This window comes from Equus przewalskii, chromosome 19 (assembly GCF_037783145.1).
Source record: "Equus przewalskii isolate Varuska chromosome 19, EquPr2, whole genome shotgun sequence".
Classification (NCBI taxonomy): Eukaryota; Metazoa; Chordata; class Mammalia; order Perissodactyla; family Equidae; genus Equus; species Equus przewalskii.
This window is the reverse complement of record NC_091849.1, coordinates 24085028-24099939: the sequence shown is the minus strand read 5'-3', so window position 1 is coordinate 24099939 and position 14912 is coordinate 24085028. Positions and strand designations below refer to the sequence as shown.

Below are 14912 nucleotides of genomic sequence, written 5' to 3'. Positions count from 1 at the left end.
GACCAAAACAAAGCAATTTAAGTCAACCTTTTTTCAAAAGGAAAACATATAAATTTTAAAAAAGATGGATATTACAATCTAGGTCAGGGAAATATTTCAATCTATAGTCAAGTGTTTAAAAATTAATTATAAAGACAAGGCAAGGTTGGATTTTTTTTTTCCCACACAGAGACAACTTGAGTCAATTTCTACCAGGTCAAACCAAGGAGAATGCAAGAACAAATAACTAATGAGTATTTTAGAAGTTAAAAATTAAATTGCAAAACCAAAGTCACATTTTCTGACTTGGATAATAATTCAGGGTTAGAAATATTTTACATGAAATTTGAATTCTGAAGTTGTTGATTATTTATCGCAGGGTCCAGAGTCCGTCAAAAATGACTCAGGGAGGGCTGGCCCCGTGGCCGAGTGGTTAAGTTCGCGCGCTCCGCTGCAGGCGGCCCAGTGTTTCGTCGGTTCGAATCCTGGGCGCAGACATGGCACTGCTCGTCAGACCACGCTGAGGCAGCGTCCCACATGTCACAACTAGAGGAACCCACAACGAAGAATACACAACTATGTACCGGGGGGCTTTGGGGAGAAAAAGGAAAAAATAAAATCTTTAAAAAAAAAAAAAATGACTCAGGGAAAAATCTTTTACCCAGGAAAGTGAAATTTACATCCTCTCCCCCTGTATAATGACTTAGATCACCCACGCTTAAATTTCCAAAGTGCGAGTAGAACAAATCTCTTTTTCTTTTCTCTTCCTATCTTATAAAGAGTATAATAAAACTTACCTGAAAGAATTATGAGGATGACATACAATAAATGCTTGGAAGAATGGCTTTGATTCCCAAGACCTGGGCTCCTCCTTCTGAATTCTTGATTTCAGTGATAGACTCTGCCAGGCTCCCACTCCCCCACCAGGGTGCTGGGAAGTGGTTTACTCTCCCACAATACAGTTCAAATAGTCATAAATTGTCAAACTCAGAATCCAAAGGAGATCTCCTCACTAGCCATAAACTAAGAAGGAAAAAAGTCAAAGTGATGAGCAGGAGCTGAAGTCAGGAGGGGTCATAAAAGTGCAGAACCACATTTAATTTTCCATGACTGGGGACTGATTCTAATGCTTATAGCAAAGGAGTCTGGATTGCAGGCACAGAGCATGCAGGGAGCTAAAAATGAACTATATATAAAGCTGGGAATCTGAAGGTGTTGCCTCATCTGTGAGATGAGGATAAGCAGAGCTACACGCAAGCTTGGAAAGCAGTCAAGCTGTTTTCAACTATGTGGGCATATAGATGAAAACAAGTCAACCAAAAGAAATTGAGAGAGCTTGGCCTCCACTGTGCCCACGTGGGTGTTCCAAAGTGAATTATAGAATGGTCCACGTTGCATGATAGCATGTATAATTTAGAAACAGTACAAAGTATTATTTTATATAGTTTGTGAACACACCTATAGATAGTAAAAATGGAAATATATGGAGAAACCTCACTAAATTTATGTGAGATGTTTTTGTTATTGTTGTTTTTGTATGTGAGAAAGGAGAAAGGACCAGGGAAAGCAACAGAGTGAAGTTCAAGTTTATCTGTAATTTTATAGTTCATGTATTTCAAAGAAGAAAAAATTAACAAAATTTCAAAGGGAGAAAACACAAAAATCACAAGAAAAAAACAAAAAAAGTCCTAAACTTCTGTATTTAATTATAATAGTCTCTCTATTTTTAAGCTTTTCAGAACAGAACTAAAGCCATTAAAGATACCACAGAGCAAAGCAAAAACCACACGCAGATTTCTGATCTTGAGAACGCTTCTGAGGTTTTTGGGAGACACCTGAGGAGAAAGGTGGAGGGGATCACGTCAGCGGAGGAGGAGGCGGAGCTGCGGAGGGGGTTCAGATTCCAAGTTGCGTACCTCACATTTCTGAAAACTTCCCCAAAGTCCACTTGGCAGGAAGCACTTCTCATTCCACTTCTAGTTTGAGGAATCTCATTAATGATTGGCAGCTCAAGTCCCAGGTGGCAAAGAATCCTCAGCAATCTTCTGACAAGGCAGTAAAGAGAGAAGAGAGAGGGCGTGAGGAAGGACAGCTTCTAAATTGAAGTCCTCCTTCAGACACTGAGTCGGTAAGTCACTTATCTTGGTGTTGAAGCCAAAGATCTCTAATGGTCCTTTCTGTGTAACAGCTGACAATTTTTATATACCCCCAAGTCTCAGGTTTTCTCATATTGATAGAAAAAAAATGTGAGTGAAAAATGTAACGAGGTGGAGAGAAGGGAGGTAGAAGCAGAAAGCTGAAGTTTTGTGCCTGATCCTCCCCAAACTTTGAACAATACCAGCTGTGGAAGACATTTCCAAGAAACAGGCACTCTAGTGAAAGCTGAATTTGGGGGGTTAAATCCGGGGGCTTGTGAACAAATATCAGCTCTTTCATTTACCAACTGGGCGACCTGGACCAAGAGGGTCAGTAATATCTCCATCTGGGGTTGATAAAAACTGTCTGGTGCAGTAGTTAATAACAGTGGCTATAATAATTTGTGTTATACCAACAGCTTGTGGGACACACAGGAAGAGCTGTAGGGTAACTGTGACGAAACACTCCAAATAAGAAAGAATCGACAAACACATCTCCATCTCTTACATGAAGATTCACTGCCCCAAAGAAGGTTGTTCTGGGCTTTTCTCCTGGACAGATTTACTGCAGCACTGGGGCTATTCCCAGTGTCCTGAAGGACGCTAGCCTTTTTGTAATGAAATTCATTGACTTAGTTTCCTACTCAGATCAGTTAGGGTCCAGGGCTTTGACCTAAGACAGGGCTCGGGGTGGCTCTGATCCAAGACAGTATCTAGAGGAATGCTGAGTCAAGAACCAAAGAGACAGTACAAAATTTAACCAAACTAAGATGGCTGGGGCTGGAAGAGGAAGCACAGAGATGAGGCGATGGAGTAGTCACCAGGTCAGCAGAAGATGGTGGGCCGAGGGCAGCTGGAAGGAGGTAACCAGGGGGAGTCCTCAAGGCAGGAATGTAGAAGCTACAACTTTTTGATGGTACTTGTGACCTTACAGAGGTGTCAGGGGGATGCTATTAGTAGGACAGCCCTGGCCTGTAAACCTAACAGTCTCTGCAGGAAGCTGATACTCAGTGTGATTCCCTGTGAGCACTGCTGCAAGCCAGAAACATTTCAGGATGCCATAAACAGTCTCTGACCCAGGCCACCAGTGTGGTTTTCTGGACCAATAGTGGAAGATAAAGGTAGCTGTTAAAAATACATGTATACATATATATACACATACATACATACACACACATAGACATATATACATATACAAAACATATATAACAAAACACATATCGAACATTCACATATAATATATATTAATTATATATGTATATATATAGATGTGTGTGAATAAATATATATAAAACTATAAGTTGTTTCTTTTGTATAGCCCTAAGCTATACAAAAGTATAACCATTGTAACCCCACTGTCTGGGCATCCAGCCACAAAATCTTCTTGAGGTCACCAAGCTACCCTGGAATTCAGATACTCCCTTGACAGCCAAATGCTCTCAGAATTTTCTTTTATGTGAATCCCTATTCACTGTCTATGCCTAACCACCTGTTTAGCTGTGTGAGAGAATGCTTACAAAATCTCCTGGGAGAATGATGTCCATGTATACGGTCACATCTGTTGGGATTGGGCACTCAGGTTTCCAGGACAAGGCATGTCTGGCTGTCTGGAATAGAGATAATAAAAAACTAAAAGTGCTTGAAATTACCTAAAAGTTATTATTTAAGTTTCTGCTTCTATCAAAGCTGCTATTCTGAGCACAATGTTAATAAATACTGAGATTCTACTTCGTGTTTCTAAGCCTTGAAAGCAACTTGAAAATGGACAAATACCCTCCATAGAATATAAGAACTTCACTGGGGCTACACCCTGGATAGATAGACCCAGAGCTGGAGGGCTCAAGAACTGAGTCCTGCCTTGGGAGGAAGTTCCCAAGGATCAGTCAGAGGCACACAGTTAAGAATGGACCAAGTTGTGGTAAACCATGAATGTGGCATACCATCATGTTTTCATCCAATGGAATTCAGCATCAAACTCAGGTGACAGGATCTTGCTCTCCATCTTAAGGGGCCAGCTGTTAGGTAGTCAAAGCATAAAAGAAGAGAATAAAATAAGCTTAGTTTCTAGATCACCCTGGAATGGCTAGAGGCTTTTTCTTCTCTCAAATAATAATGGCATCATGCGCAAAGTTTGGCTGGATAGAGTGTCACTGTCCGGGCAGTCAACAACCTGATCAACAGTAATAAAATGGCTCAAGATGGTCCTTCATAAGCCAGAGGATGGTCAGAATATTACACAGATCAGACAACATCAGTGTTTGTGATGCCAACAAGCTGCAGGTACCTGTAAGGATCCCTGTCTCCTGGAACTGGTCCAGGAGCCACAGGCAGTGGAAATGAATAACACTTGGAATTTAATTGTAGTAGTTGTGATAGGTTGGAACCCTCCTTATTGTTCTTTTCAGTGAGAATCACCACCCCACGGGAACTCGGAGGGCCTAATGAACCTCCCAATATATTCATTTTTTCAGTGGACTTTGATCTGAGTGTCTCATGATAGAACATGCAACAGGAATGAACATGGAACTCAGGAACCAGATAGATTTCCAATTTGTTCTTTCAACAGGAAAAATAGACCTTTGCTTCCTGAGGAAAAAAAAACTACTTCCTTGTAAATTGCCTGTCTTTCTGGAATCCCTGGAACAGGGGTGTCAAGTGACATAAAACTCATTAGAAAACTTTTTAAATGCTGGTGGCAAAATGAAAAATGTGAGTTTATCAGTGGATGATTGCATCAAGTGCAGACGCCCAAAGGGAAGTTATCTAATGGGTTTCCTTACCCTGGTGGTCAGCTGGTGAATATTCCACAACTGGCTTACCAGGGGAAAAGTGCAGACACAAACACATACAGGTTTGTTATAAATTCTAGTGATATAAAGGATCTGGAGCGCACAATTCACAAATAATAATAAAATATAAAATACTGTTTATTATAAATTCCATAGAGCCAATTGATTCTCATGGAATGCTTTCCTTTTTTCCAGATTTACTGAGGTATAATTAACAAATAGGAATTGTATATATATTTAAAGTGTACAACTTTCATTTATTTTGCTAAACTCTTGAGTAGACCATAGGCAACCTATGGTTGAAATTCAACCACAACTAGACAAATGAAATTGCATCCCAGTGTGCCAATTCTTTCTGATATATTTATTCTCATTAAATCTCATCGATGATCTATTGAATTATTTCTCACTCTATTACAAATTATATTCATTAAACTGAAATCACTTTCAGCTTCAATTGAAATTACAGCTGAATTACAATAGTTCTAACTATTCTTTTCAGCTTTTGTATAGTTGCAAGAGTTGAAGCGTTGTTTTATTCTATGGTACTATCTACAAAATGCATAAATTGTTCAAATTAACTTCATGTTAGTAAAATTCACAATACCACTTGAGGGTTAACAGAAACTGTCTGATACTAATGTACTTACATTATTTTTAAAATAACACATATCTTCAGCTAAAGTACTTAATCTGTTTTCCAGTTACATCTATAACTTCAGTGTGATTTTCTATTTCTTGCAAAATCCACTCTGAGTTTTTATAATTCTATCACCAACAACAGTACCATAAAATCAGACTATAAATAAATGTTTGATGAATATCCAATTAAGCAAAAAAGTCACTCATATCATCAATAATGAGTATAATTCTAACATAATATTGTTTGATAATTTCTAAAGTTTAGGAAATCAATAAATCAAGCCCAGATTTGTAGCATTTGCCATTTTTTTGGTGCACAAGCTCTGATCACGGCCAATTTCAAGCTAACAACATGACATCATTGAATTCAGAGCTAAGAAGAGATACACAATAGCCTGCCTTTATGTAATATTCCCACTATAGAGATGCAAGAAACACAAAAGACCTCAAGAGCATAGCTGACAGTAAAATGCAGTAAAATATTATGAAATGATAATCTTTAAATATTTATTACTTTTTTAAAGTATAATTTGTTTAAATTTATATAATTTAATTGCTAATAGTGGCTGTTTTCAACAATCAGCTTGCAAAATTCCTAAAAATTTAACAATCTGCTTTTGGGGGCTCATGTGAGCTGACTCTGGGACACAACTGCCTTACCCTGTACTCTCCTCTCTGAGGGGACCATGTTGGGGTTCTCTCTTGCTTTCCTATCTCAATTCAGGTTCTTCCATGCCTTCATCTATTTATACAATTTTGCCCTCTGATATAACTTAACATCCCTGAGGCTGTCTGTTGTCTCATTTTTCTTTTTAGGGCCTCTATTTAACCTTCTTCTACAAAAAGCTAACCACCCTCCCATCAAGAAATTATTGAATTTCTTCAGTGAGGTAGATGTCAACTGTTGCGCAGCCCTCAGCAGAGTCTAAGAAAGGGAAAACTAAGAGTGTTCCAATATCAATAGTTCAGGGGACTCAGAGTCTCAAGCCCCCATTCTTGGATGCTAAAATGGAGTGTATTCAAACCTGTGGGCATTATTTCTGAACTCAGACCCAGCTGCTAAGGGATGACATTTTGATCATCAAGTTTTACCTCCATTTTCCCTGCCAGATTATATATATAGTTTCATTTTTTCACACTATGGGTCAGTTAAAAGCAACATCACAATCCCAGCTACTTATTAGTTAAACCAAATACATCCCATTCACAACAGAAACACTGTTCACTTGGGGCAGTCATGGGATTCATGTGATTATTAGCACTTCACTAAGCATTTCCTCTTCTTGGCCAGTCATTAAGGCTCCAGAATCTAATCTTTCCATCATGTAACCAAAAATAAGTATACAGAGGCTGATGCCCTGTGAAGAACCCATAGATTTACCTCTTAACTGGGGTTAATCTTGGAGTGGCTTAGAATGGAAATCTGACATTCAGAATGTTCCAGTCGAAACAGTCCCACAGTAGGGGGATGTTAAAGTCTCACAGCTAGAGAATTACATTGACTGACATCATAACAGAGCATTGAAGTGAGAATAAATATCACTCATGGGGAAAAGCTGTTAATGGAAACAATATATTTCTGTTCAGCATTGCTAGGTGGCACAAGACAATGCAGGTGGTCATGTCTTTGTCAAATGGTAAAATATCTCCCAAACAGTCTTTGCACTTAGAATCAGGGTAATTTCTCTAAGTAAAATGGCCTGGCCACCCTATGGAATTAGAATGTCCACTGCCAAGATTTGAAGAGACACTTCTTCAAAGAAGATACATTGATAGCAGATGAGCACATGAAAAGTGCTCGATTTCATTAGAGAAATGCAAATTAAAACCACTATTCCATTTCTATAAAATTTCTAGAAAACACAAGCTAATCTGTATCACAGAAAGCAGATCATTGGTTGCCAGGGTGGAAGAGCAAGACAAATGGGATGAGCTGGGAGATGCTGCAGGCAAGAATCACAAAAGGACGGAAGGAAACTTTTAGGCAGTAACGTATATGTTCACTATTCTGATTGCATTGACTGTCTCATGGCTGTATACATCCTTCGAAACTTATGAAATTGTACACTTTATGTAAGCTTAGTTCACTATATGTCAGTTATCCCTCAATAAATCTGGTTAAGGAAAAAAATGACTAGAAATAGAGGGGAGACATCCAAAGGCCAAACTCTGAACATGACCTGCAATCAAGGAGGATAATTTTAACATGAAAAGAAAATCGTAATCACTTTTAAATGGAATCATTTTTAAACCACGATTCCATAATAACTGTCTAAAAAGGAGACTGATGTAAGAAATACTAATATAATAGTTGTAACACAAAAGAAGGATGACATTATTAGCGATATTTTAAAAATAAATTTTAATATGTAGAAAAGAATAGACAGAAGTGTGTTCCCCTCCTTTTTTTAAAAGTATATATGTCTACATATGAAGTTCGTTTATATGAAGAATGGATGGATTTGTGTCCTGGAAGTAGGGCAAATAGTTGAAGAAAAATAGGATCAAGAACACAAAAGATCAATCAACCCTGGTAATCACACACTGAGAAACAGTGAGAAGCAGAAGCAACACTGCTGGCCATGTGTCACCGGAGACAGTCTAACTGTATACACTCATGGACAGCCTACTGCCCTGAATCAAGTCCTCATCTCCTGGGGATAAACACCTCTGAGTAATGAAACTTTTCATTATAAATAGGTGCTAAGAGGTATGCCTCAGTTTGCACAAATGGTATTAGACCAGGTCTAGTTAAGTGCTAGTGTTTAAATATTTAAGAGGACTTTATTTATTAAATCAACAAGTTTGATTTATTAGCAGCATAAGTAGTTATATATTTTGAAACTTTTAAAGAGATTTATAAATTTAATAAATTGAGCAGTAACATAGCACAAATATTGTAACTGTATACACAGCACAACACAAAAATCCCCTTTGGTGTTAAAGATTATAATATTGTAAGTAGCAAAGATAGTTTTAGTTCTCTTATAGGCAGAAAGGTGAAGATCTCCATGTTAGTTGTTTCTAGAACTCTGTAGACACATCAGCTTGTGGCCAAAAATAATATGAGATTAGAATTGTATCATCTCATTGTGCAAATTTGGTCCCCAATTATTAGTGACAGACATATCAACAACACTCACAGTGGGTCAAATGAGGAAGCAATATGGGAGCCATCAGGGGCACCAGAAGCCAGGTTCTCAAGTGCAGTAGAGGATTCCAGAGGAGCACGGCTCTGAGGTGACCCACCTCTGTGGCAGCTCCAGCGACAATGACAGTAAACTATACAGTTACCACTTGCTGAATTCTAGGCGTGTTCGGTCAATTGAATCCTAACAATCCTTGATGAAGCTGCTGTTGTTGTTATTGCTATTATTAACAACAGGTGGGAAACTGAAACACACAAATTTGCTCCTGGTGGCACTTGGCACATTAGATCAATTACCAACCTGGATTTGAATTTAGAAATACCTAGCTCCAAAGCTCTTAAACTGGCACATAGTGAGCACTCTAGATCCTAAATAATAAACAATTCCAAACCTTAGTTGCAGTACACCTGTTGTATCGAGCCAAGAGGGGGTAGTGATCCTCCCTATACCCCATCCAGATGGAATGGCCCCGTTTTTGTTTGCTTGTTGCCCACTGATTAGATGTCTTAAAGGAGCCTCTTTCTCTTGATTGACACCTGTGGACTGCGTATCACCCTGATAGGTGAGAAATATTCATCAGGAGAGAATGCAATGGCCACCATGACAGAGTTGAGTTCCACAGAAGAAAAGAATAAGTACTCCCAAGATACGCAGGTGGATGAGAAGCTCATTCTCAGGAAAGGTAAACTCAACCTCGGCTACTTGGTTTTAGGATTTTATGGGGGGTTCTTTATCTACAATGTGATAATACAAAGAAATGAATTTATATTTTGTAAGTTGTTTAATTCTTTTAGAAAATCAGATACTATTAATGCACATTTTGCAAATACATGAAGGAAACAAATACCACTATTCTAAAAATGTCTTTTATTTTTGATGATTACCTTCTAATCTTTGTCCATATATATTTACATTCTCGATAATTGCTACCAAATATCTACACGCAGTATTGTGTATTCTGCTTGTTATTGCATGTAATTTTATAAACATAATTGTATTTCTTAATTACGTAAAGTAAGAAAAATTAATTACAGAAGGTTTGAAAAGTCAAGAAATGAAAAAAAGTTTTTAATAAGCTTAATTCAACCACTGTAATTTGTTTTTATTGTCTTCCTTTTATATTTATATGTTACATAGTTCTATGCTGTATATTTTTCAATTTGACAACAGTTACTTTTCCATACACTTTATAATACTCACAATCATTATTCTTAAAGGATATATATTATTATTCCAATACATCCAATAGTTAAAGTATTATTTACCTGAAAAATCCTCCTGTGGTTGGATATTTAAGTTGTGGAGGTTTGTTACTTAGCTATAATATAGATGTTGTTACATATTATTATGTTTATATGTTTATATGTTTATATAAACATTATATGTTTATAATGTTGTATGTATATAACATATATACTATGTGTTATAGATATGTTATATATTATATGTGTATATTATATATATTATATACATTATATATTATAACATATATATTCTAGGATATATATAAAATATATATATGAATGTCGTTTAATATAAGACTTGTCTACAGTTGGAATTTTTATTTCCTCAGGGTTTATTCCTAAGAAATTAAAAATTTTAAGCAAAAGTTATAAACATTTCATTTCCATTAGCCACTATAGAACCTTAGGGTGTTTTTGGGTTTTTCTTTGAGGAAGATTAGCCCTGAGCTTACATCTGCTGCTAATCCTCCTCTTTTTGCTGAGGAAGTCTGGCCCTCAGCTAACATCCGTGCCCATCTTCCTCTACTTTATATGTGGGACTCCTACCACAGCCTGGCTTGCCAAGCAGTGCCATGTCCACGCCCGGGATACGAACTGGCGAACCCCAGGCCGCCAAAGCGGAACATGCACACTTAACTGCTGCACCACCGGGCAGGCCCCAGAACCTTAGTTTTTAATATGAGCAAAAGTGAAGTCCCAGAGACGATTCTGAGCAAAAGAGGGGGTGATCTAATTTATGGCATGACAATTTACTCCAATTGCTGTATTGAGAATAGATTGGAAGCAGGAAGTCGAGTTGAAGGCTATTGCAAAAATCCAGTCAAGACATGTTGGTAGAATCACATGGAAGAGACTCTAAACCAAAAGAAGCAGTGGCCCTGGTGAGAAGTGGTTGGATTCTACGTACATTTTGAATGTAAAGACAGCAGTATGTACCAGACAGACTGGACATAAGATGTAAAAGAAAGAAATCAAGGATAATTATAGCGTTTGGAAGGATGGAATTTCCATCAACCGAATTGAGAAAGAATCCGGGCAGAGCAAGTTTGGGAGTGGAACTCAGGAACTAGTTTTGGATCTAAGTTTGATTTGTTGATTAGTTGATCGATTGATTTTTAGTGGAACAAAAAAATGATGCATCTTAAAATCAATGGCAGCCCCAATTTTACAAAGTGCAATATTACTATTATATCTTGACTTTATTTTGATTTAGAACATGAGATATTACTGCAACATTAATTTTCCATATATTTAATCAGTTATCTCAGCACCACTGATTACATCATTTAGCTTTCCTCTATTAATTGCCATAACATTCTTTACTCACTATATCGTTCTTTTGGATGTTTTTCTATTGTTCCTTGGATTTTTTTGCTTATTCTTTTTTCCATATAATGATGTATTACCATTTTACCCTCATGACAAATTTCAATGCTTTATAATGCAAAGATCTTTCAATGCTTGCCCTCGCCTCCAAAAAAAATTCTTGTGTAGTCTGTTAATATATTCTGCTGATATTTATTATTTTTTCCAACTGTACTTATTTTCTATTCTTGCAAATGTATTACCACAAACTTAACAGCTTACAATGACACACATTTATTATGTCGTAGTTTCTGTGGGTCCAAGTTCCAGCCATGGAACTCTGGTTCTTCTCCTCTGGGTTTCACAAGACTGCAATCAAGTTGTTGGCCAGGCTGCATTCTCATTTGGAGGCTAGACTGGGAAAACCCCTCCGTGTTGGGGGGCCCATAGTTGGTGTATTAAATTAAGAATATGTAGATTCTGACCCACTGAATCAGGAGGCACAAGTCACTCACGTGGGATCAGCAGGTAGCTCACTCAGCATCAGAGCTCCCACTTCAGGGAAGTGAAAACCCCAGGGTCATTATGATTGAAGGCACAGTTTCAATACAATTATGCAAAGGAATAAAAGTCACAAGGTTTATTGCTTACAGATTCCAGAAACAAAACAGGGGAGTAGGAGGTGGGAGGGATGCAATGAGCTGGGGCAAGGGCAGTCCTCCGTCCCAGGTCATAAGCAATCAGGAAATAGTGAGCAGGGTGGCAAGCACCTATTACTTATAAGGTGACTGGGGATAAGGCTATTAATTTTTTGTGGACTCAACTCTAAGTGGTTCTTTTAAAGTTGCCCTGGGAAAAGCAAAGCAGGAACTTGTTGTGGGAATCCTAACCTCGAGTCCTTATCTAAATATGCAGATTCTGGATGTGAGTAGAGTTGTCATACAGCAAAACGCCTAGGCAGCAACTCAAAATACGAGGTTCTGACTGTTTTCTCATCACACCAACTTCCAAGCTCATTTAGGTTGTTGACGGAATTCACTTCCTTATAGCTACACAGTTGAGGGTTCTGGCTTTTGGCAGGATTTTGGCTGGAGGCCACTTTCAGGTCCAAGAGGCTGTCCATAGTTCCTTACCAGGTGGCCTTCTCCAACTTTGTGCTTACTCCATGAAGCCCACAAGAAGAGTGTCTAGCTTCAATTTGCTAAGATGGAGTCTTGTATAATGTAATGTAATCATGGGACTGACATTCCATCACCTTTGCTGGCTAGAAGTAATTCATAGGTTCTGCCCCCACTCAAGGAGAGGAATTTACACAAATTTGTGAACATTATAGGGTGGAAATCATTGGGGGTCACCCTAAGAACTGTCTGTTACATCAAGTTAAAAATCATGTCTCCTGGATCCTGATTAGAATAGTATTTAATTCCTCAATATAAACATCCAATTTCAAAGGTCCATGATTTATGGCATCAATGCTCTCTTCCAGTGCTTAAATACTGTGCCTTCAAAATATTTAATGATTCACACAGTCTCTCACACACATGTATAAACTCACACATTTTCATGTGGCTAAGGGGAATCATTGAAAACATTTAACAGCCAGCATGGCAATGGCGCCAACCTATTAGAGTAGACACCACTGCAACAGTTCATTCAGCATGGAACCAGGAAACAAATAACTTTTAAGGACACATACAGTAGCCTGTAGAGAACACTTAATACCTAGCAAGCACCAGGCTAAGCCTTTTAAAAACACCCTCTAGTAAATCTTTCAGCACTCTCATAAGGCAGGTGTTCCACCTACTCATTTGTGAGCCATCAGCCTCTTGGTTTGCTGATACTCTCTTTCAGTAGCCTTTGGCTCTAGTATCCCAAGGCAACTTGGGGAAATCAGAGGCCACAAGAACTCGTAAATTAAGTTGATTTGATTGACATAGGAAATCACCACCCAGCCCTGAATCAGGAAGGAAAACCTTTGCAAAGATATTATATCTGAGCCCCTCATTCTAATTACAGTATATTTTCCAGCTTCTTCCAAATTATTCCTCCCCTCTCCATTCACTACAAAGACTTGTGTTTCACTTAAAGAAAAAACATAGTGGCCTTGAGGAGAAGGCTCTTTTCTTAATTTCAAGGCACTTCTTTTCCGGAAGTTTGGAGGACATTTTGAAGACGCAGGGTGTTGCTTTCTTCTCCCACACTATACAGCCATATAAACCCCACAGATGAGTGCTCTTGGGTTGTAGCAAAGGTATTCTCATGGCATCATCTGGGACAAAATAAAAGCCACCATACACATGCAAAACGGTGGCTAAGAGCATAGACACCTGAGCTACACTGTTAGCTGGCCTCTCTGCACTGTGTTTCCTCATCTATATAATGTGGATAGTAGTAGCAGCCGCCTCCTAGGATTGTTGTAAGGATTAAATGAGTTAATTCTCAGTCATCATGTTACATAGCCTATCAGAACCTGACACACCCACTGACTCTCTCCTCACTGAAGCCATTTTTCCCTTGGCTTCCAGAATGCCACACTCTCCTGGTTTTCTTACTACCCCACTGACCATTCCTTTTCAGGTTCCATTGCTGGTTTCTCCCCATTTACCCAACCTCTAAACACTGGAGAGCCCCAGAGTCAGTCTTTGGTTCTCTTTTCTCTTTATTCTCACTTCCGAAATATCATGGCTTCAAGTATCATCTGTAGGTTATTAACTCCCAATGTTATTTCTCAACCCCTACCTGTCTTCTCAACTCTAGAGTTGTATGTCGAACAACATTCTCAGCACTTTCTCTTGGGTGCCTAAGAGGCATCTCAGTCTTAACTGTCCGATAATAAGCTCTTTATCAACCTCGCTTCCCCAATCTGCTCCTCCCATAGAACTCTCTTCCTCAGTGACTGGCAACGCCATTTGTCTAGTTGTTTACACTAAGAACCTCTCCAATGCCCCTCCCCAGTCCATCTGTAAAATTGAAACCTTGATTTACTTTAGTTGACTGGGATTTACCTGGGATCTGATTACGTCTTAGCTCCTCTATGGCTAGCATCCTAGTCCAAGGTTTTTCATTTCTCATCTGGATTATTGCAATAGTTTCTTCCTGGCGATAGTCATCTTTTCTGGAAATACAAAAACACATTATTTGCACGCTGTACTTATTTCTTTTTCTACTATTTTTTCATCATATTTTTTCATTGTGGGTGTTAATTTCTCTAATGAGAAAATCTTCCTAGAGGTTTAATTTCAAAATCTAAATGAAAGTTTGTCCCCAATGCCTGAAGACAAATGAGAAGAATAACCAACTACATAACCAATGAACAATTCTTTCAAAGGTTAAAATTTACATTATACATATAATTTAGAATACAGTACATATAATATAAATTGTATAATTTAAATATGTACACATATACATATTTTTATTTATATGTATGTATTTACTTTTAGTATATGTGTGTACTATATATCTATATCTGTATCTATGTCTATATCTATTTACTTATGAGTAATTTCATCAACTATAGAATAAAATAACCTAGGAATGGGAGAGACAAAATTACAGGAAAGACAGAATGCCCCAGAGCAAGTCAGGGTCTATAAAACCATGGTATAAACCACCCTTTGCCTCAACTCAGTGATTTCCTCCTTTTGTATCTTTCTTTCCTAAAGCCAG

The 14912-nt window shown here is 38.1% G+C and overlaps 1 protein-coding gene across 2 annotated transcripts in view; it reads left to right on the top strand.

Moving 5' to 3' along the window:
* The first annotated feature begins 1900 nt into the window (after positions 1-1900).
* The window catches only part of SLC17A3 (solute carrier family 17 member 3), a 34670-nt gene continuing 21658 nt past the window's right edge, over positions 1901-14912 (top strand). Inside the window, exons 1-2 of one of the 2 annotated variants that reach the window (XM_008528126.2) lie at positions 1901-2107; positions 9257-9376. In XM_008528126.2, coding sequence (XP_008526348.1) covers positions 9286-9376 — 91 coding nt within the window. In that variant the 5' untranslated portion in view covers positions 1901-2107; positions 9257-9285. The remainder of the gene's footprint in view (positions 2108-9256; positions 9377-14912) is intronic. The other variant, XM_008528128.2, reaches the window with a different exon arrangement.